Source organism: Temnothorax nylanderi, unplaced genomic scaffold, assembly GCF_030848795.1.
Source record: "Temnothorax nylanderi isolate EJ_2023f unplaced genomic scaffold, tnyl_v1.0 TNYL_tig0271_pilon, whole genome shotgun sequence".
Classification (NCBI taxonomy): Eukaryota; Metazoa; Arthropoda; class Insecta; order Hymenoptera; family Formicidae; genus Temnothorax; species Temnothorax nylanderi.
In genome coordinates, this window is record NW_027249333.1 from 233,599 (window position 1) to 258,171 (window position 24,573).

Genomic DNA, 24,573 nt, shown 5'->3' on the forward strand with positions numbered 1-24,573 from the left:
TAATACCATGAACTGATTTTTTCGTCACAATCGCAGTTTCAGCATCTTTCATTACTTGCTCTTCCGTTCTTGGAACTCCCAAGAAAGGCATGTAAACTCGACAGTGTCCCTTGCCTTTGGGAATGCGATAACCTGTATTTAGACACCACAGACACCCATATTCGCCGTTGAATTGCGAAGAATATGTTAATTTACACCTTGCAACGGAGTCGACAGGAGAAACTATAGCGTGAACACGGACTATTACGTCGTTTCCATTCGGTGATTTTATAACGAGACCCGAACTGTGTAATTCCTTTAACTCGGCTATAAATGGTTTTAAAAATACATCCATCCTTGGTGAGCCATTGCCAATAAAAAGTCCTGCCAAAATAGTGTTATCACGCCGAGTTTGAAGGGGAAGCTCGTTTATCGACACAAACAAAGGCCACATCGATGAGTTTGTGGATTTAAATACCTTGACACCATCCGTATTAAACTGGAGGGTAATATCGTGTCCGTTAATGATACCATTTTCCTCTAGTTTACGATACAATCGTCCTGACGTTACATCGCTCGTGTTGTTTTTTGTCACTTTCAACTGAGCATTTAGTTCTGGATTATTCAGGAGATCTTTTAATTTTTCTTTTATCGGTAGCGTTAAGAAATATTTGTTATCAGCAATTAATTCTTTCTTAACATTATTGGTCTTACATGTACATAGTACTTCATTACTGTTCCCAAAGTCAACATTAACTTCGCAGTCTTTACAGAAGAAGTGTTTTCTTGCAGGGATCACGGGAAAGTTTTGCAGAAACTTAAATTTCGAGTTATATATCGTAATGGGCATGTGACAATTTAATAGCTGCAAAAGTTGCTCAAGTCCCTTTTCTGAAAGAGATTGATTTAGGATAAATGCCATAATGAGAGCTTCACTTTCAGCTCGGTTAATACGTGCTCCCTCATATATTGGTGTTTCATCTCTCTAGAAAAAAAATATTTGATATTATTCGCATTTGTTTGTTACATTTGCATTTAATAAAGACTCTCATATGTCGCATGACGTACCAGATTTTCAGGATTAATATCGTTAGCTTGATTGGTATCATTATCTATTTGATGTAAGAATACTTCTTCAACTGTTACGTCTACATCTTCTGTCGAAGATGCAGAGCTTGAGTGAAGGGTGAATAATTCATCGGTTGAAACATCACTTTGCTCATTCTTAGAAATTCGTACATCTAGATGACATATGTTCGTAATGAAATAATTCGTTCTAGATACAAATATATAAAGTTCGAGATTATAAGTATTTTTCGCTGGAAATAATTAATAACCTGATAGCGATGCAGCTGGTGAATTCGCAGTTGTATTCTCGTCGATTCTTATATCATCAACATTGCTCTCGTTCGATCGTTCATTATTATCAGTTCTCGCCATCTCATCATTTCGACGTCTTCCGATTGTTCTCTTTGGAACAGGAGCACCATCTTCGAATAAATATTTTCGATACCGTTTTCCCGAATTCATAATTTTTATCTGCACTGCAAAATTCGTTATGTAGCGAATTTAAATAAACACGCGAAGTCTGATGGTGTGCGCGTACGCGACGCGGCTCTCGAGCGCCGAACTTTGTACCACGCGTTTATATATGTATGTATATACACACGAGCTGCGTTCGGAATAATAAGCGTCAAGTGTGTTCCCTATAGAACGTGAACAAACGTGAACGCGAGTGCTGCAGAGTAATAGCGAGAACGACGATCATCCTAGAATACGAGTGTTACTAACAATATATATAAAATCGTGATTGAAATTATGGCACCACGACGAACGTTGAACAGTAAGAGGAATCTTAAAAAAGAAGAAAAACCAGTGAAAAAAGGAGAGAAACAAATTGATCTGAAAAGGAAAAAACTCGAATCCTTGGAGAAGGCTCAACAAGAGCTGTTGTGCCACGTGCAAGCGTCGACATCACACTCATCGCATTCTTCATCGTTTCCATTGGATTCGACGACTAATAAAAGTGATGTTGACTTCAAACAAGAGATTGCGAAGTTGCAGAAGCACAATAAATTTCTGCAGAAGCAAAATAGGCAGCTGCTCGAGATGAATGCTACTTCGCCCCGTAAGTATACATATATATATCTTATTTATTCATTGATTCATTGCTTGTATTATATCGACTGATCTCTTTCGCGAGGTTGCGTATCTCGATTTTATGCAATTTCCGTTTTTCTGCTTAAACGCTTATTCTGGCAACCTGGAAGCCAAGTGTCTACATCGTATCTTGAAATAGTTTACTGAGACAAAGTTTCAATCGCTTGACTTCCCGGATTCTATCCTCAACGGATAAGCCCAGAAATTGTTTACACGAATAAATGAGATGTTGTCCTTCGCACAGGTAACACTGTCGCTCCTGTGTGGTTGTTGACAGTGTCGTCTTGCCCTGTGATTTTGAATCTAACGATCGCTGCTTACTCGCTTTGTCCTTCTGGCGCATGTCGTCCCTTGCCTTGTTGACGCTTTCGTTGTCCGAAGTCGCTCTAACAATCCGCCAAACTAGTAGATCGATCCGCTCTGAGTTCGCCCCGTCATCAACTCTTATCTATTTATTTTATTTTATTACATGTACATTATAAGGAAACGTGGAGTGCCTCTGAGAAAGGTTGACGTCCGAAACGCATAAACGACACAAACGATTGTTATAATTGACAATTGCCCGTCGTTGTGGTACGCGCGACCGGTGTGCATATCGCGCTCAACGTGTACTTTTATCATTAAATAAATTTATGTTACCAGCAGCATGCATTGTACGTTCAATGGTGTAAACATTAACTAAAAATGAATTATAGTTGTCAAAATTTCCTCGTATCTTAACAGTAATAAGCAGATAATCTTCAAAAAATTAAATTGCGTAAAATCGAGATACGACCTTGCGAAAGAGATCAGTCGATATACTACATTTGTAAATATCACAAACATGCAGATGTAGTTGCATTATATTAACCACATAACTGGATTTGTTTCAGATATTATTGGAATGTCGAAGGAGACACGTAATATATTAATTATGATACGAACTGCCAAGAAAGAACTCGCAGAGCATCTTGACACTGTAACCTCTAAACCTTCGAGTGCTGGACTAAAAAATAACAATTCATTGATTGAGAAAGGATCAAAATCCTCGCTTCATATAGATAATTCGAGTATGGAAGTCGATGGAACAGAAGCTGACAATAAAGAAAACATAAAAATTATTGCTGAACAGCTTCTTGACCCTATGGAGATCGTCAGTGATAGTACCATTGATGCAACAGAGACGGAAAATGCCATAGCTCTTTCAGATATGGTAATCAAAACCGAAGTCGCAATTGAGAATGTGACTAATCCAATCCTGCAGCAATCACTTCAGCTAAACGTAACCTTTATACTTATGTTATAAAATATTTTATTTGGATATCATCCTCCACTTTTACATTAGCAGTTTTTAATTGTATTCTATTATATTAGGAACAAGTGGAATGCATCAGCTTTGGCGGGGTACTCGTCTCGAAAAAGGCGTTGCAAAACTGCCACCCGTCAAAAGTTTCAAAGTTAACAACAGACTTGATGACTGTAATATTCTCACCATCGGAGATGGCTGAATCGTCTCTTACAGGCAAAATTGCAAATATGCTCAAAAGTCGGAACAAATGCGGCGAGGTTCGAGAGAAGAAGCAACTCGATCCGTTGAAAACCCGAGCCATCATTGGTAATCCATGATTCTATATACATATATTCTGTTTTTATATATTAGACATTTATTTTGTATGTATATAGAAATCAAATAAAAAATAACTGATTCTGATGACATAATTAATTGTCAGGTTTGTATTACAAAATGCCAATATTTTTACAGATTACGTACAGCAGCAGATTCAAGGGTCAACAGAGACGGAGATAAAAAATGCGATGAAAGGCAAATTGAAATATGAAGCTAAAAAACTGAACGGCTTCGGATTCAAGAAATCCGGAGAACCAAATACTGGAAAGTCCATCATGAAGCACATACTAGATCAGGATCAAGCACAGTAATGATCAGCGGGACATGTTATTCTGAATCGATCCGCAGCATCATCGGAACTTGAGTTTTTCTTTACATTTTGATTTTGATTTTATTATTTTGTTTTTTTAAGTGTTTATCTTGTTTATAATCAGTTATTTTGATTTTATTTTATTTTCCTGTGATTTTATTGATCTTTGATAACAGAATTATAAAAATTCTATAGTATTGTTAGTTACATACAAGACTATTTTTTATACGCACGCGAAACTTGCCATAAATAGTTCGTATATATATATATATATATATATATATATGTTTTTATTTAGTGTTTATTTTGTTTATAATCAGTTGTTTTGATTTTATTTTATTTTCCTGTGATTTTATTGATTTTTGATAACAGAATTATAAAAATTCTATAGTATTGTTAGTTACATATAAGACTATTTTTTATACGCACGCGAAACTTGTCATAAACAGTTCGTTACTTCTTGTTATACGATTTTATTACATAATTTCGCACATGACGAACATATATATATATATCGTATATATATATATATATATATATATATATACGAACTATTTATGACAAGTTTCGCGTGCGTATAAAAAATAGTCTTATATGTAACTAACAATATACTATAGAATTCTTATAATTCTGTTATCAAAAAGATCAATAATACATATATATATATTTTTTTTTAAACGACGAGCTTACATATAATGTGGATACCATGACAGTATTACAATATTGGATCCAGATCGCAATAAACATTCAGTTCCTTACATATATGAGGCATTATATATTGCCAACTCGGCAAACGTTTTGACCCTGACCAGTTCCAATTTAATTGTCCCATGATTTTTTGTTATTGTATTTGCTCAACTAAACTCAGAATTTTTTAGATTTCTATACCAGCCAAAATTTTGTTATAAATTTTTGAAATTCAAAATTTTGACCCGAATTAAAAAATAAGAAAAAAATTTTTTAAATCTGATGTCAGAAAACAAAACATTTAAGCTTATAATATTTATAGAGTGTCTTAGACTTTTTATTTTATTTTATAAGTTTTAAAATTTTGTAAATGCTCCAACTCGAGGAATCGAGCTTAAACTTTCTATATAAATGAAGGAACATTAAACAAATTTGGTACGCAAATTTTTAAGCGTACGGCGCAACTTGAACAGAAATAACGCAACACCTACCTACAGCGCGACGTCTATACCACATATCATCTCGTCTTGCCAAAAATCGAATAATGGTATCATAATAAAAATACACATGGATGTATTTGGCATTTGACGCTCTTAAATTTGCGTTGGAAAAATTGTTATATTTGGCAAAAATAATAGGTGGGGGTGGGGTTAAATTAAAAAATGTGACAAATTTGAAAAATCTGATTACGCCATTGTAAAGAGCACAAAAAGCCATAAACCTTTTGTACCAAACTTTTTTTCATACGCCTTATATTTTCGAAGATATTCGCTAAAAACTATAAAATCCGTTATTTTCGAGGGGTTGTTTCAACCCCTAAACGTCGAGATACGCCGCAAAAAAAAACACGTGTCTAATGTTTTTTGATGCTCAACAACATATTCAAAGCGCATCCAAATCGGGTAGGTTCTAAATCGGGTTTTTTCGACTAATAAACGTCGAGATAAGCCGCAAAAAAAAAATACGAGTCTAATATTTTTTGATGCTCAACAACATATCCAAAGCGCATCCAAATCGGTCTCGGACACCCCCGACCGTTCCCTTGTAAGTCCACTTTCTAAATACGCTTAAATATTTCAATGAAAGATCATATGCTTTATTAAGCTATTATAATAGACTGTCTGTTGAACCAAAGGCAATGGGAAATGAAGGCATTTATATTAAAGACAAAATAGGACTTGGTATATGCTAGATGGCGCGTGTGTGAATGGTAGCGGTGAAAGTGCGTTGTGCGATTTTAGCTTTGTTTCTGGGTTTAAAGATTAGTATGTGGCAAGTAGGGATAATGGAAAGATAGGGTGTAAGTAGGGGATGCGATGAGAATGAAGGGAGATAGTAAAATGCAAGTAGAGAAAAGTAGTATAGAAGTGTTTAGAGAACGTGGTAGGATGAGGTTATGGTGACGAGTCAGTTCGGTAATGGTAATATTAAAGACAAAATATTACCATTTATTAAAATGCCATTGAATTCCCATTGTTCCAGACGCAATGGAAATGAAGGCATTTTTGCCAAAGATAAAAATTTCCACACAAAATCCCATTGGTATTGCCAGTGTTAATACCAATGGCAATACCAATGGCAATACCAACGGCAAAACCAGTGGCAATACCAATGGCAATACCAATGGTAATACTAATGGCAATACCAATGGCAATACCAATGGCAATGCCAATGGCAATACCAACGGCAATACCAATGGGATTTTGTGTGGAACTTTTTATCTTTGGCAAAAATGCCTTTATTTCCATTGCGTCTGGAACAATGGGAATTCAATGGCATTTTTTAATGGCAATGAAGGGCACATTTCCATAAGGGCGGGCACATAGAAAAACTTAAGCAGTAAGACATAAGCAGTAAGGAAATCAACGATACTGATTCGCCACCGCTTACGTTATGTCTTAAGTTCTTGACTATAATTGGCTGATTTGCTTACTGCTTAAGTTTTTTTTATGTGCCCGGGCCTTTACTAGCGCTACTTGTACTTTCCAGTCATCTCGGTGGAAAATTGAAAATCTTTTATTAATGTAATCCCTTATAAAAAAATCCAATGTAATCCCCCGAAAAGTGATCCCCCGATTCAAAAGTACTTTATTATCAATATTTTTTTAGACCTTTTTGTATATACGTGGTATTGTTGGTGTAGATTTTGCATATTGTAACAAATTTTAAAAATTCCAAAAAATAAATCCAATATGGCGGACTCAAATTTTGCGAATTTTTAAAAATTTATATTTTAACCTTTTTTGTATATATGAAATTTTTAAAAGAAGCAATACAAAAACAGAAAAAACATTCAAAGAAAGTCGATAATAAACAATTAAACTTTATTTATATTAAAAAATATAATTTTGTGAAAAAAAAAAAACAATAATTCTCGAGCTTAAATGTTTGATAAAGTTAGTGTGATTGAAGAAAAGATGTGTTTAATCAACCAAAATTATATATGTTGCTTTATCTAGAGTGAGATTATTTGATTCAGTTATTAAGTTTTTCTAGGTAACCAACGTCAAATTAGAAACGTTAAAAATTACTTATATCAAGAAATATCTGAATAAATAAGAAAAATACGTATATGGACACATAGAATCAAAATTCACAATTATTTGTTTATAATTATTATTATGATTAAATTATAATTGTTATATTGGGGGGAAGGGGTTGAGTGGAGCGTGCAAAGCACGTTTATAGTTTATCTAGTAATTGCAAATTTTCCCCAAAAACACGAATTTTCAGTATGAAAAAGATAATTTAGTATAGTTAACGTCATCGTTTCTTTTCTACTGCAATTAACATACTCCTAAAAACGGATACTTTACAAAATTAATAAATACTAATTGTTCAAATAATTTACTTTTTAAAAACTACTAATTTTTCAAAAAATTAAAAATATTTTTTTCTAAATGAGTAATTTTTAAAAAAATTGACAATTTATTTTATATAATTGCCAATTTTTAAATTATGAGCAATATATTTCTGATTATTTATTAATTTTTCAGACAGAGTATTATATTTTCAATCAATTAATAATTATTTTAAATTTAGAGTTTAGTTTTTTATTAATTACCAATTTTGTGTTAATTAAAATTAAAAACATTCAAATTTTTTATTTTTAATTAATTAAAAATAACCGCCGATATCATTACTAAAAACAGAATTTTTGCCGATCCCTGCTCCGGTTCGCCAATTAGCGAAAGATGCCGAGTTCGACCCCGACAGGGATCCGACGTGCAGTTAGAATAAGACACTTGAGTTTCGTGGAGACAGACACAAATCTTTAATAGTCAGTCAGTACAATACAAGTTTTATTTGAAAGCGCCTTTACAACGGGCGCGTTAGTCAATGTATTGTGTAGTCACCTGTATGGTGAAAATTACGCGCGGTGTACACGTGATGCCGGTAGGCGCGCGAGCAACGAATCACGTGATAACTTTGAATGTCTGCTGGTAGCGAACTGCTACGGTGATCTATGAGCGTACTCCAACTGCTGGAGCAGCGTATACGCGTGTGCATAAGATGCACCAGTAACGCGCACTGAGGTTTACAATGTTCGCAGAGAGGCGATGTTTGAGCGAGCGCAGAGTAACGCGATGAGATACGCGCACTGAGCCTCAAATTATCCACCGACCAAGCGTGTCGATGATCTTGCGGGCGCACGGAGGCGCGACTTGAGTAGCGTATGCACGACGGGTTGTAAGGCCGCGTGAAACGAGAAGACGAGTATCTGGGTGCACAACCGCGCGATATGTAACGTGTGCACAGCGGAGAATATGCTACCGCGTGTAACGTCGTCGTTTGATCTACTACTACTACTGAAGAGACCGGAACTCTCGCGGTCCCGTTTCGGGAATCCTCGGGCATACGACACTCGCGTCAGCCAATCGGTTTTCTTCGGGATCACGCGATTCAGGCGTGACGAGATCGATACTGTGTCGCGAGAGAGCCCTCACGGTTTGAGGGTGACAGGGGTGCGGCGCGAAGTCATCTCGCTCCGAGGGCGGCTAAGAGATAGCGCTGCGTGTGCGATATTGATCCGCGATCGCGACGGATGAAATTACGGAACAGCCTTCAAAAGCTGTTTTAGCCTTAGCTCCTGCTCCACTCAAAATACTGGACATACGAACTAGATCTACTCCTTTTTTTCTAGAGCTTCTAAATACTTTGTTTTCTTTCCTTCATCATCAAACCAAAGGTTATATAAGCCTCCAAAAGTTGTTTTAGCATTAGCTCCTGCTCCGTTCAAAATACTGGACATACGAACTTGATCTACTCCTTTTTTTTCTAGAGCTTCTAAATACTTTGTTTTCTTTCCTTTATCATCAAACCAAAGGTTATATAAGCCTTCAAAAGCTGTTTTAGCATTAGCTCCTGCTCCGTTCAAAATACTGGACATACGCACTAGATCTACTCCTTTTTTTCTAGAGCTTCTAAATACTTTGTTTTCTTTCCTTCATCATCAAACCAAAGGTTATATAAGCCTTCAAAAGTTGTTTTAGCATTAGCTCCTGCTTTACTCAAAATACTGGACACATTACGTATAACTCCACCTTTATACAAAACATCAAACATATGATCTTCTTCCTTTGTAGCTAAAAATCTTCTTAATTTTTTAAAACCACACGTGACTTTACTATAAGAAACTGCTTGAACGAATTGGTCTTTTTCAGTGCTCTTTTCCTCTCGAATTTCCTGATAACTAAATTTGCCGTTCTTTGTATCTTTAAGAAGCATTTTCATCCTTCCTAGTGTAATACATTCTCCTAGAGGACTTTCTAGATAATGCTATCTCGTGTAATATATCAGGATTCAATTCACTATTGTCTTCTTGACTTCGAAGAATTTCAGCTAGTTTTTCTTTATTTTGTCCAATTGCAAAAGTTAGTGTAGCTAAAAAGGATTTTATATTAAGCTCATCATAATTTTCAAAAACTTTTTGTTTAGAAAGGCTATCTATCGTTTTTTGTAAAAATTTAAAACAATTACCTGCGACAACATAAGGGAAGTCTAGCACTTTAGGATCTGTTTTATCAAACTTATCAAAGTTATCAAATTCAAGATAAGATAAATCTCCAAAGGCAGAAGGTTTAGCATTTCTATTTTTGTTTAATTTATTGTCCTTTGTGAGATATTCCTTATTAGTATAGACAACGAAACTTCTTATATCATAATTAACATAATCATTTTTTAGTTGGATAAAATTATTTAAAAGCTAAGTAAAAGTTGAATCTAACCAAGAAAAAGTAACATTCTTGCTTTTTACAGTGTAAAACTGCACATGAATAAGCTTACCTTCGGGACGAAAGGTAATACCATCTAGCATGCCCGAATTATCCTGTCTGCTACTTATACACGTATCATGACTATTTGATGATGTATAAATATTATATAAAGATAACTTCAATAAATTTTTTCGGATTGAACTTTTTTCAATCGGTTTCAATCGGACATTTTTAGCAGGGTACTAACGCGTTGATTATTGCAATTTTTTTTGTTTTTGCAACATTTTGCGGATGACGTTTAACTTCTCTTGTAGTTTTATTACTTTATTCTTTAACTTTACCACGTACTTTATTTTTTGTGCTGGGTTAGTATGACTAATCGCTTTCGTGTATTTTTCAAAAAGCTCATTGTAGTTTATTTTTAATTGTTTATAGTCGGATTGCAGCTCTTTATTTCTTCAATAGATTTCAACAAAAATCCCATTTGAGTTTCAGCTGATATAGGAGTACTACCTCCGTGTGTATTATCAGTTAGGTATGGCTGAGATTGCTCATAATCATTAATAATTTCGTAAACTGTAGTTCGATTTAAACGAAATCTTTCCTTAAACTTGAAAAATAATAGAATTCAATTTTTTTTATGAAAAATATGCGGAGTTTCAACTTACCTGTTTGTCAGACATTTCATTAATTACATTTTTAATATAATTTCTTATTTTTGGAATAGAATTGCGTATATGCGACAGCAAAATTTTATTCTCATCCTCCTCGCTGCTACTACTTGTAGACAATAATTCTAATAAGACACCTATTTTACTGGCATTATTTATTTTATAATTTTACCTGAGAGTAAAAACACACATAATAATTATACGAACTTAAATTGCTTATTTTATAATAACATTTTATTTATTTATGTTTTTAAACATTTCAAGATTTTTAAACGTTTAAATGTTAATATCATGCACTGCACAGCTATTATATATATTAGGTTTAAAACTAAAAACAATTTTATTGTTATAGAGTTTATTAAAATAATGTAATATAATATTGTATATCATACCATATAAATACACATAAAGCACGAACATAACCTCTATTTCAATTTGCACTGGCTCTTTCCACCGTCTCGAAAGATGGTGGAGCAAAAGTTGCACTCAGTGCAATTTTTTTGCACCAATTTTGCCAGCAGAACATTAAACGCTGAAAATATGTGAACTGATTTTCACAGTGGAACAATAAAATTGCACTCAGTGTGCACCAGTGTTGCACTAGTTTTTCCAGTAGAAAACGCTATCAGTTTCATTCGAGACACGAACGTCGACGCTTCGCTTGAAAAAAATTAAGAGTGCATTTTGAACTATGGATTTGGTCATCGATATACAAGGTTTCCGTGATGTCAACGGAAAGTGTATTCCGAAAGAAGTCGCAGTTGTCGCGATTAATGCAGCGATCGCCGGACACTGGATTATGTCGCCACCCTATCCATATGACGATCTACCCGAAACGACTAGACGTGAGAATAACTGGCTTTCGCGAAATTATCATGATATCGAGTGGTTCGATGGTGAAACCAATCTTAAATGTTTCACGTTACATCTGTGGGAAATTACGCGACAAGTACGCTACATCTACTGCAGAGGCGTAGAAAAGACTTGTTACTTGAGTCAACTACTTTCCAGAAACATATATAATCTGGAAGAAATTTTTCCACCGTTCAAAAGTTTACCGGAGGACCGAGAGTGCAGACAACGCTGCTCACATCACGGATTTCGTGTTTGGACTACAGACAAAATTGTTTGTGCGTTACGTTGTGACCGGACATCGGGTCTGTGCCATGATAAATTTATAAAAATGTACTCACTCGTACGTAAATTACGGTCGCCACTACGTTTTATAACGATTACGTAGAACGTTGTGTAAGAAACCCGTTAAGATTAGTCACGTTGGCACCGTAGCTGGCAGACTTGCGGAAATGTCGGGAGGAGACATCACGCCGGACAGGTGTGATCAGAGCCGAACACGGAGCTCGTTGCTCCGATTGTAATGCGCGGACAGACGATCGTGAACCGCGAAAGAGTGAGGTAGACCGTCTCCGGTTGCGCGCTGCGGTGCCTACCGTATCGAATCGTGTGTAACGAAACTAAAATAAACTGTATAAAAATAAGCACATTTAATTCTATTATCCTGACATCCCATCGAGTTGATCCTTACAACTCAGAAGTGGGATTCAGCTCGCGTTACTCTCAAAGAGGGCCACTTACGTGGCGTATGTTTGATCGTGAGTGCATGGTGCGAACGAGAGCCCAGAGAAGCATGGATCGACAGCGGCTGGAAGGTTTAACGTTAGTGCAAATCAAAGAAGAAGCGAGGCGGCTCGGCATAACCACTGCCGAAGAAATCACGCACGCTCGCTACATCGAACTCATTATGGAGTACATGGAGAAAAAACATACACAAGCGAGCAGCTAGGTAAGAACACACCCCCGGTGAAGAGCAAGGGTACACCTATGGGGCCCGGAGCAATTCGGAAAGAAATTGCGCCGGTTGGGCGAAGAGACAACGAAGAGATGCCGCCATGGTGTGCGCACCTCGTGGCACAGTTGCAATAGCAGCAACAACTACTGGAGCAATTGACGGCTGCGGTTGTCGATGGCCAGAGAAACGGAGTGAATCGACCGGACGAACTAGCGGACGAGCGGAACACCAGTGCCTTCAGAGAGGGAAGTCAGTTGTTACCGTTGGCCTCGGTTTCGTCAGCACATGCGGTGAATCTGTTAGCGACGCAGATTCCAGAGTTTTCGGGAGCGGAGACAGACAACGTCGAAGTATGGCTTCGACGAATAGAGAAGGTAGCTGAAATACACTTGGCACCAGAAGGCGTAAAATACTTGGCGGCCACCAGTAAGCTGACAAAAGGAGCAAGGAAGTGGTTCGAGATAGGCTCAGGAGAGATGCTGGAGTCGTGGACGGGCTTCAGAGAAGCCATATTGAAGAGATTTCGTCGCAGAGTTTTATTCCACGTGGCCATACAGAAAATTGAAGCACGTAGGTGGAACCATTGGAAGGAAACCTTTCTAGAGTATGCAGCAGACAAGCTCGCCCAAATGTACGGGCTCGATTTAACGGAGAAGGAACAAGTACATTTAATTATTAGCGGCATAGGGAGCCGCTCTCTGCGAGAACGGCGGCCGCGCTGGGCACGGAAGACGTCGATTTATTCCTGCAACTAATGCAGAATATTATTAGTGCCTCAGGTGAGACGGAAGTCCAGAAGCAGACGAGAGAGGGAAGTAAAATGCCCCGAAGGGACAACGACAAGGACAAAGCCAAGGATAAGGATACGGAGCCGGGCAGAGAAGGAATCACGTGCTTCAGGTGCCAAGCCAAGGGGCATAAGAGTTACGAGTGCCCGAAATTCAAGAGAGACGACAGGCCACACTCGAGAGGGACGCCGGCGGCCGTAGCAGTATCAGCCGTGCAGGAGGAACTCGAAGAGGAGGACTCAACCACGGTAGCGTTAGTCGATAGCGATTCAGGTAGACGAATTAATTATTTCGAACAACCGTTTTCGGTTATTTCGCTCAATTCGAATAGATGTAAACTATCCGCAATAATAGATACGGGTAGCTCAATTTCCTTTGTCCGCGAGAATGTATATAAGAAATTTCTCGAAGGCTCTTCAGGGCCGTTAGTTAAGACAACAATCGAGTATAAGGCTCTCAATAATACGCCGATACAGATTTTGGGTATAGCAAGGTCGAACCTGATATTGGAACAATACCCGGATATTGACTTAGACGTCGAACTTCACGTGATCAGAGAAAGTTCTCGGCATGTTGACTTGGCGATAGGACGCGATCTTTTAGGAAAACACAAATTATCCGTATGGTATTCCCCTTCAACAGGAGAACGACAAGAAGTGCTTAAACTATTCGGGCCATGAGACGCGGTTTGCAGCACTTCTAGTAAAATAGATGAAATAATCGATAACCTAGACATAAATTTCGATAATGAGGTAAAACTTGAATTAAAATCGTTAAAGAATATAGAAAGTAAAGTTGTTCCAGTATCAGACGACGGCTATAGAGTAAAAGTGGCACTGAAAGACCACTCAACCTACGCCTATGCTCCGAGGCGTTTCGCGTGGGCCGAGCGAAAACAAATAAGAAACATAACAGACGATCTGTTAAAGAGAGGGATTATAAAACGCAGTACCTCCCCATATCCTGTGTTAGCTTTGTATAATCCGTCCACGGAAACACAACTGCATACCGACGCGAGCACGCTGGGGCTAGCAGCTATGCTTTTACAAAAGCAGCGAACGGGTGCTTGCGCGCCAATCGCCTATTATAGTCAAGCGACCAATTAAGCGGAGATGCGGTATCATAGTTACTAGTTGGAAATGTTAGCGATTGTCAAAGCCATGGAAAGGTTCCATATATATCTATACGGGTTGGAATTTGCCGTCGGTTCGTGACCGATTGTAACGCCTTAGTGCACGCGGTTAAGGGGGTCGTCTAGTCAAGAGGCTGTTTTTTTGGTCTTTTTTTGAGAATTTTTTGTAAGGAATCATAAGAATACACTTTGTTGAAACTTGTACATCATATTTATTGATATTTGAAGAGTATTTAGAAATTTTTCCAAGTTGATATATGGCCAAGAATCCGCTGTAGAGCGCCCCGACGACAGCTGCGTAAAAAAAGTTGTTGAACAGTACCCACGATTCCGGATCTCCAGTTCATCCTAAAAAAAAAAAACCCTCTTAATCTGTGGATGTGTGGCTATTGTGTGAACTAGAACCAAATAAAAATATTGAAATTTCAATTTTTGCCAACGTTTTGAAAAAAAGTTTCATTTTTCGGTATATTTTTTGACACTTAAATTTAAAAATAAAAAAAACTATATAACATATGTTAATTATTCTAGTTCTGACGAAAACTAGGCGTATACAGGAGATGTGTGCAAAATTTCAGCGAAATCGGTTGAAAACTTTTTGGGATATCATGGGTACCGTTTTGAAAAATACTGTTTTGAGAAAAACGCGTTTAAAAGTTTGAGAACGTATTATACGAAAATAACTTTACTTACGATTATTCGGCAATGCCTGGACCATATAATACACCTTCCTCTTTCTCCTGGAAATCACGGAGACTTGATTTCGATTTTTTTACCCGACAAAGTAGACGACCCCCTTAATAAAGCGAACTTAAACCCGAAGATAGCTAGATGGACCTTGAGATTGCAGGGGTATAAGTTTAAGGTCGCTCATCGCGCGGGCAAACAAATGATACATGTAGATGCACTCAGCAGGCACGTTGGCCTGGTAGAGGCTTTACCGCTAGAGCGCGAATTAGAATTCAAACAGCTGCGCGATCATAGATTGAAGGAAATAGCGGAAAACCTCGAGTTCGAAGATAATGATAAATTTGAGCTGATAGACGATTTAGTTTATAAAAAAGACGATAATCGCCCTCGATTCGCCGTACCGGGCGATATGATTAATAACGTTATATAAGAGCATACCATGATAAGATGAAAACGTCGTTGAAAAAAAAAAAAAAAAAACGGCAAAAGAACCACACGATTGGAAATCTCATCTAGGTACAGCTCAATATGTTATAAACAATACAATACACGTAGCTATTAAAATGTCACCGTTAAAATTGTTATTAGGCTACGATCAACGGAACCAGGTTGATGCAGCGATAGTTGAATTAATAAATTCGATTGCAAAAATACATTTTGATCCCGACAAAAGGGACGAGAATTACGAAATTGCGGAAGAAGCGACAGCTTCGTTGGATACACAAGTGAAACCAACCGAGAATTGTAAACTTAATTATAAGGGACCATACATGATTGCGAGAGCGTTAAATAAAAATAGATACGTGGTACAAGACGTACCAGGTTTCAATTTATCGTCGAGACCGTACGACAATATACTGTCGCCCGATTGCCTCAAACCGTGGGTGAAACCTGTGACGTTTACACCCGAGAGCGACGAATAATATAGGATCTAAATAAATCGATTTATTAGTTTGTAAGGACGTGTAGTGAGTTAAGAAATAATATCGCTTAATCGAAATAATTTTTATTTTTGACGTTTCAGCCAAAGAGTACTAATTTTTGTTAACACGCCTCATTCGGGACGAATGACGTGTCAGAAGGGCCGAACTGTAAGAAACCCGTTAAGATTAGTCACGTTGGCACCGTAGCTGGCAGACCTACGGAAATGTCGGGAGGAGACATCACGCCGGACAGGTGTGATCAGAGCCGAACACGGAGCTCGTTGCTCCGATTGTAATGCGCGGACAGACGATCGTGAACCGCGAAAGAGTGAGGTAGACCGTCTCCGGTTGCGCGCTGCGGTGCCTACCGTATCGAATCGTGTGTAACGAAACTAAAATAAACTGTTTAAAAATAAGCACTTTTAATTCTATTATCCTGACATCCCATCGAGTTGATCCTTACATTAAAGATACTATTACTTAGGTTTTTTTATTTTTTACGTACCACTTGGATTTTATTTATTGTTGAATTTGAAATTAATGATACTATTACTTGGTTTTTTTTGTTCCAACGGATGGGCGTTGTACTCGCACAAAAACGTGTTTAATTGAAATGCCTGTTTATAATTTTGATAATAATACGCAATTATGCCGCCGACCTCATTTTTCTCGATTTCTGTGCTCGATTGCAGACGGGTGTGTACACCCACGATAATGCAATACATAATACAATGTGATAGTGCAATATACTATTTATATACCTTATTTTCTTATTTTTTTATTTTATTATTATTCATGAAATTATTTCGCGTCAAACTATAATTTACGTAAACTATAATACAGTTATTTCGACAAGTGTCTAAGTCAATTCTTTTATATATATAAAAAATACATTTTCTTCAGCATATGAAATCGTACAAATTCACTTATTTATATTTTAACTAGCTGGTTACCCGGGCTTCGCCCCGGAGGACATATGTAATAAGACACACAAATAGGTAATAGCGTATATTTACATTTAACGCCAATAGATTTCCGCATCACCCTTGAGGTACTATTGTAAATGCGTTTTTTTTTAGTGGTTTCCCCAGTAGGCCTATTCCACTGTAAAGAAATCCGTGCTTTGTTCCCGTATTTAATTACTTTAAATACATTATGACTTTCTTTTTAAAATTCTCCAAAAATATCTACGACTTTTTTTTCTATTTTAAAACTTCTTTGTATACCACATTAGTGGTTCTCCCCTCAGGCGCTAGTATCACAAGACTGTTTGGTGAGCTCACTCTCGAACATGCCACATAGAACTGCCCATGTGAGAAACAGTCCTCACTTAAATCAATTCCTGCTACTTTTAACGACTGCCCCTGAGACTTGTTGATAGTCATCGCAAAACAAACTTTGATGGGAACTGCAACCTCTTGAACTCAAAAAGATACTCTGATGATATTAATGGTATGCGTGGTATAAATACCGTCTCTCCCCGTGCACAGCCGGTAAATACTGTGGCCTCGATAACATTTCTGTATAGAGCCTTCACTTGAAGCCTTGTGCCATTGCAAAGTTTTGGCGGATTCAAATTTCTCAACAACATCACTGGTGCTCCCACTTTAAGGAAAAGTTTATGGGCTGGTAAGCCAGGAGGATTCATTGTGTTAAGAAACTCTACTGGGTAGTTAACCGCGTCATCTGTATCTACCACCGAGTCCACAGATCTGTAATTCATTTCTCCTTCTTCAAATGATTTAAGAAGAATGTCATTAATGACACCAGCTTTATCATTCCTAGGGGTCAGAATGGCACGCTCGCTCAGCCAATCCATAGATTTCTCTTTGATATTCGCAATATCAGGGTATATCTTATTAATAAGGCTCTCTAGGGTTTTTACTACTAAACCTAAACTTGCAGGAATAATCACCTTTCCTTCAATCTCAGAATACTCTCCATCTCCAATTTTTAATAATATTTTTGAAAATTGCCCTGCAAAAACATCACCTTTTAAGTGTACCCTCATGTTCTTCCTGATAGAGATTTTCTTAATAAGGGACCACAAATGTGATTTCTTTACACACGCCTTGACTTCGTCTGCTCGAGTTCCTCTTGGTACTACCGGCAAAGTCTGTCTAAAATCTCCAGCAAGCAGCACGGTCACTCCCCCCATTACTCCATCGTTACCCCTAATATCTTTGAGGGTTGTACTCAATGCCTCAAAACCCCCCTTATGTGCCATAGTGCTTTCATCCCAAACAATGAGCTTACAATCGCGTAGTACTTTAGCCATGTTACTTTGTTTTGAAATATTACACAATGGTGTTTCTGTTTGAATTAAATTCAGAGGAAGCTTAAAAGCAGCATGAGCGGTCCTCCCTCCCTCCAACAACGTAGCAGCGATACCTGACGATGCAACAGCCAAGGCAATTCCACGTTCTCTCCTTACCCTCGCCAGAAGTAAATTGATAAGAAAGGTTTTCCCAGTACCACCTGGAGCATCTAAGAAAAATACCTGACCATCTCCTGACTCTACGCTACTAAGAACATGCCGATAGACAACAAATTGCTCATCTGTCAATAAACCCTCGTTATTCCCTCGTTATACCCTCGTTATTCCCTCGTTATACCCTCGTTACATCATAGTTTGTCTCCCTCAAATAGTCTCTGTTCCCCAATACCCCTCCAAATCTTTTTGGCTGAGGCAGACCATACTGTTCCAACTCCTGTCCTCCCAAAGCCATCACTGCGTCCTCAATCATTACCAAGCATCTATTATACACCTCATCTATCATGTTCTGCGCACTACCTTTCAACTCTCTCTCTACCTGTCGCATAATATCCTCTGAGAAGCTGTCTTTATACTTTTCCCAAAGACTCAGAGGTTCAGAAAGTTGGCAGAATGCCAACATCACTGTAAAAAGCTCCCTCAGCTTTAAAGATGAATCACATAATACAGCTTCCTCTAAGGTATTGTCCCATTGCTTGTCATCTTCCAATAAACCTAATGCTTTGCATGTAGACTGGAATGTGGGACAGAGGACACCATTCACAGTCCTCAGATCTAAAAAAGACATTGGACCTCGAATCTCATGTAGCAATAAACGCAGATAATAACACTCAGTATTGTTTGGATGAATGGTATACACTCTTCCCAATACGTGGTCCTTCTTTATTCCTAACCAGCCATCCACATCCTTCCCCCTCTTTCTTCTCTCGAACTCATTATTTTTCCACACATAGTATGAAGGAACCTCATAATACAAGAGAGTTTTTGCAAATTCGTCAGTTTTGCAAAGTTCAAAAAAAGCCAATAGTGTTGTCTGAGGTGGATTATTTATCCTCTCAATTAAGTTTATAGAATTGAAGTACACACGCTGACCATTTTCAAGGTGAACATTGAGATGGAAGACAGAGGGGTACCTCTCATGTATTGGGAACGCCAAAATTCTCCAAACCGCCTCTGAACTACTTATGTACCGCCCATTCTCGTACATCTTCACCTCATTCTTCTCACTCTCCAAGGCAAAAACCGCCTGGTCACTTCCCTTGTTCACGTACTTGCAAATGTACTTAATAGACTTTACAGAATTGCATAATTCCACATTGATATGAGCATTGAAAATACGTAACAATACAGGGTTGTACGGCACCACCCAACGATTGTCCAGTTCTATTCCATTGATTTCTACGGTGTAGCCACCATCAGCTGGAGACCTTCTCCGATACTGTGGATATCCATCACCTCCTGTCTGAGTATCATTTTTAAATATTCGCGGATACCTCTTGCTGCACCTGCCTTCTTTCATGCAAGGCGAATTGTAGTTTAAGCCCCCGCATGGACCATGAATCATATTGGCTTTAACAATATTGTGTAGAAGAGAATCTTTTAAAGGATCAGGTATTTCCGCACAGATGACTTTGTCGATCATATCCGAGAAGATACGCTGCTCTAACCACAGCAATATATGTATGTGAGGCAGACCTCGCTTTTGCCACTCCACAGAGTACATGTAGCAACACACTTTTCCAAACAGACTACTCTTATTCAATAGAGCCATCATTTTTTTAACCTTAAGCTGAAATACTCTAGCTATAATGTCGTGTCGATCGTGAGTTTTTTGCCCAGGCAATAATGCATCTGTTATATCCTTCCACTTTGGATTACAGGTAAAAGTGATAAACAGATCAGGACGACCGTGGTAGCGGACGTATGTCATTGCGTCTTGTGTCCGCTCATACATATAGCGAGGTCCTCCAGTAAAAGATGACGGAAGCACCACCATTTTACCCAGCTGAGAAACGTCAGCATCCTGCCTTCCCACGGCATCCCTCAGGTGAATGTAGCTTTCTGCCCTAAGCTGCGCCTGGTTATTTCTAATATAATTCAACCTTTCTGTCTCTATTTTGGCATACATGTCAACCAGAAACTGACTAAAAAGCGAACGGAAATACACCAAGTGGTTGACTTCCCCTTCCCTAATCATAATTCGATATGAGTAGAAACTCGCTGCGGAAACTAAATTTTTAAGTTGCAACTTGGTCTGAGGGTCTCGCTGAGGAATGGCAATCGAGTATCCATCCTCGCCACGGCAAAACATGAGCGGGTACTGCAAGGCGTCATACGACCGGTGGACCTCGCTGATGCGTCGCAGTTTGTTATCGTGGCTCTGCAGCACGATGTCTCGTTTGTCGAATTGCTGACCCACAATCACCAGAGCTACCTCATTTACTATTGGTGCGTTAAAGCGACCTCTATGAGCGTCATCTGGTTTTCTGTCTGCATGAATAACAACTTCAAACTTTTTGCAATTTGGAGATACCTTATCTAAAGTGGTTTTCAGGTCCTTTATGTAGCTGTTGACGTCATGTAGCATTCTCTGTAATTCTTTGACTAATACCTGTTTGACATCTGAAAAATTGCTGCATCTTAAACGCACTTCTCTATCATCCTCTCCCACAAAATAAATTTGAAGAAATTGAGCTTCCTGTTCAGGTAATGGCAGCAGACTTCCTACCAAGTGATATACCTGCCCCTGAACTTTAAAGGTCGGTATAAAGCCATCTTGTAGAACCTGCTTACCGCCAAATGATGTCATACTAAAGCAGCCATTGTACTTTCTAATATTGTTCATAAAGTGAACGTGCTCTGGGTGTCTGCCCATTACCAAACTATATAGAGGCTCGGGCAGAGGTTCTAAGGATGCAAGCTGCACCTTTCCATTGTTGCAACACATGCCAGGGGACTCTTCCTTCCATTTAAGAGCATTGCAATATTTACACTTGTGACTCATAGTTCCCAATGCTATAATGCTCTCTGTCTCATAAGCCACATCTGGATCATATGCCATACCTGAGTGAGCTTTAACCATCCACGGAAGTACTCGCCTTTCTACTCTTCTTCCAGGATTACTTTGTTCATATCGAGACTCTGCCCCTCTGTGCACCTCAGGATTTTTTTGTTGGTACTTAGCCACCGCTCTTCTGTTCACCTCAGGATTTTTTTGTTGATACCTCGCCACCGCTCTTCTGATCACCTCAGGATTTTTTTGTTGGTACCTCGCCACCGCTGCCCTATTCACCTCAGGATTATTCTGTACATATTTCTTGACGCATTTTTTAGTTGCTTTCTCCTTTTCGCATTGGTATATCTCGTACGACGTTTTCCATGAGCCTTATTAGGAACTGGTATAAATGTAGGCTTTGCGAAATCTGAGTTGGAGTCAGGCTGAGAGAAGGACGATTTATTGTTTTCTTCTTCAGTTTCACTTTGCTCGTACGCATCAAAATGTCCCTTAGAAATATCTTGTGTGAAACGTATTCTCCTAACAGGGTTACCTTCCTCACCGAAACTCTCATAGAGCTCACCATTACGGTAAACCTCAAAAACAAACCCGAAAAGTTGCCCAGCCGCCACCAACTCGCATAAACCACCATAAGTAAAAAGTTTCGACATTTCATCGAGATACTCGCTGGAGCTATTGTAATTGTTCCCCAAGCTGTCGTGAGACATAATTGAAAATTCCTCCCAGTTATCCACCACATGACTCACGATTATTTCACGCACATCCCTCGCCATTAACTGTGTGTTATACATAAGATAGGAGAGGGCCCGGAAAAGGCAGGCTCCATCCCCTATAATGGGGACAATAGTGTGAGGTACCATCTCCCCATTAACATTTAAAAAATCAATTGCCATCCCGACTTAATAAAAAGTGACAAAGCGCTCTCAAAAATTAAATTATTTTTCCTTAAATTTAGTTATAAACTATATTTAACGGCAGAAAAAGGGTCAATAAATCTAAACCTAATTAGAAACTAACTAATTACCTGATTAACTGCAAATACGAAATTAACGTAAAAGATACTTTACAGTTTTCTCCTTCTCTCTCTTTCTCTTTCTCCCTCTCTCTTTCTTTCTCTCTCTCTCTCTCTCTCTCTCTCTCTCTCTCTCTCTCTCTCTCTCTCTCTCTCTCTCTCTCTTTCTGTCTCTATCTAAATTAAACAAATAACAATTATTAAAACATAATAATTTAAGAAATGTAAATATTATGTTAAGCTATAACAACAATTCAAGTAAGTTAATGAATTAAATATAGTATATTGAAACATAATAATTAAAAGAATAGAAATTAACAAATTAATTTATATATATATGTAGATATATATATCAAATTTCACTGTTTAAAATAATGCAGATAATAATTTATGATTTATTTAAAATAAATCTCGAGAAATATATTCAGAACAGAATAAAATAATGTTTTATTCTTTCTTATAATGTGCAAATATCTTTCTTTTTCTTAAGAAACAGAAAGACAGAAAGTCAATAAGGTATAATGAAATAAATATACCTTTTTTTTGTCTCTAAATTCAACCTGATATCTCAAAATTTGCGAAAATTAAGGCAATTACATACATTTTTTTAAACAAAAATCAAAAACTCTCTCTCTCTCTTTCTCTCTCTCTTCTCTTTCTTATAATGTGTGAATATCCTTCTTTTCCTTAAGATATGTGTTGCAATAAAATTTATAATAGCAATATTTCTAATTCTATTCTCTTTATTTCTTTCTTATAATGTACGAATATCCTTCTTTTTCATGAGAAACGAAACAAAATATGCGAAAATTAGAGCAACTCTCTCTTTCTTTTTCTTAAGAAATGGAAAGACAGGTAACGTACATTTTTTTTCAATGTATATATTGCGTAATATACGTATTGCAATAAAATTTATAATAGCAATATTTCTAATTCTATTCTCTTTATTTCTTTTTTATAATATGCGAATATCCTTCTTTTTCATGAGAAATGAAACAAAATTTGCGAAAATTAGAGCAATTACGTACATTTTCATTTTTTTAAACCAAAATCGAAAACTCTCTCTCTCTCTCTCTCTCTCTCTCTCTTTTCTTTTTCTTATAATGTGTGAATATCTTTCTTTTTCTTAAGAAATGAAAAAACAGGTAACGTACATTTTTTTTCAATGTATATATTACGCAATATATGTATTGTTTTAAACAAAAATCGAAAACTCTCTCTCTCTCTTTTTTCTCTTTCTTATAATGTGTGAATATCCTTCTTTTTCATAAAAAACGATAATCAATAGTATAATATCATAATGAAATAAAAAGAAAATTAATATTTAAGATACATACCTTTCTTCTTTGTCTTCTCTCTCTCTCTCTCTCTCTCTCTCTCTCTCTCTCTCTCTCTCTCCTCTCTCTCTCTCTTCTCTCCTCTCTCTCTCTCCCTTCTCTCTCTCTCTTCCCTTCTCTTCTCTCTCTCTTTCTCTCTCTCTCTCTCTTTCTTATGATGTGCAAATATCCTTCTTTTTCTTAAGAAACGGAAAGACAGAAAGTCAATTATTGAAATAAAAAGAAAATAAAACAAAGAGACAGGTCACGTAAATGAAATAAAAAGAAAATTAATATGTGAATATCCTTCTTTTTCTTAAGAAATGGAAAGACAGGTCACGTACATTTTTTTCAATGTATATATTGCGTAATATACGTGTTGCAATAAAATTTATAATAGCAATATTTCTAATTCTATTCTCTTTATTTCTTTCTTATAATGTGCGAATATCTTTCTTTTTCATGAGAAATGAAACAAAATTTGCGAAAATTAGGGCAATTACGTACATTTTCATTTTTTTAAACCAAAATCGAAAAAACTCTCTCTCTCTCTCTTTTCTCTTTCTTATAATGTGTGAATATCCTTCTTTTTTTTAAGAAATAGAAAGACAGGTAACGTACATTTTTTTTCAATATATATATTGCGCAATATATGTGTTGTTTTAAACAAAAATCGAAAACTCTCTCTCTCTCTCTTTTCTCTTTCTTATAATGTGTGAATATCCTTCTTTTTCATAAAAAACAATAATCAATAATATAATATCATAATAAAATAAAAAAGAAATTAATATTTAAGTTAAACTTATAAGGCTCTCGTGATTAAATCAATTAAAGGGAAAGAGGCAATATGAGCCGGCGCGGTAAATAGGGCGCAAGTTGTATATATATTTCTTAATCGTCAATACATTGCGCCCTATTTACCGCGCCGGCTCATATTGCCTCTTTCCCTTTATTGATTTAATATTTAAGATACATATCTTTCTTC

General features: G+C 37.2%; 3 protein-coding genes and 1 long non-coding RNA gene across 4 annotated transcripts; 1 reads left to right on the top strand and 3 right to left on the bottom strand.

The window, feature by feature from the left end:
- Positions 1–862: 862 nt before the first annotated feature.
- Positions 863–1,470, bottom strand: LOC139780315 (uncharacterized). Its single transcript, XR_011720205.1, has 3 exons — positions 1,317–1,470; positions 1,048–1,220; positions 863–964 (listed from the first exon to the last, which is right to left on the bottom strand). It is a non-coding gene; the product is annotated as an uncharacterized lncRNA (long non-coding RNA).
- Positions 1,471–1,549: 79 nt separating this feature from the next.
- On the top strand, positions 1,550–4,579 carry LOC139780314 (uncharacterized). Its single transcript, XM_071718930.1, has 4 exons — positions 1,550–2,107; positions 3,012–3,400; positions 3,493–3,733; positions 3,881–4,579. Exons 1-4 carry the CDS (start codon positions 1,798–1,800, stop codon positions 4,054–4,056), a joined length of 1,116 nt encoding a protein of 371 aa, XP_071575031.1. The 5' UTR covers positions 1,550–1,797; the 3' UTR covers positions 4,057–4,579.
- Positions 4,580–17,350: 12,771 nt separating this feature from the next.
- LOC139780332 (uncharacterized) lies at positions 17,351–18,247 on the bottom strand. Its single transcript, XM_071718956.1, has one exon. It carries the CDS (start codon positions 18,245–18,247, stop codon positions 17,351–17,353), a length of 897 nt encoding a protein of 298 aa, XP_071575057.1.
- A 331-nt stretch (positions 18,248–18,578) lies between these two features.
- On the bottom strand, positions 18,579–22,120 carry LOC139780333 (uncharacterized). The gene is made up of 2 exons (XM_071718957.1): positions 21,793–22,120; positions 18,579–21,628 (listed from the first exon to the last, which is right to left on the bottom strand). The coding sequence occupies exons 1-2, from the start codon at positions 22,118–22,120 to the stop codon at positions 18,579–18,581; spliced, it is 3,378 nt and encodes a 1,125-aa protein (XP_071575058.1).
- Positions 22,121–24,573: the final 2,453 nt, after the last annotated feature.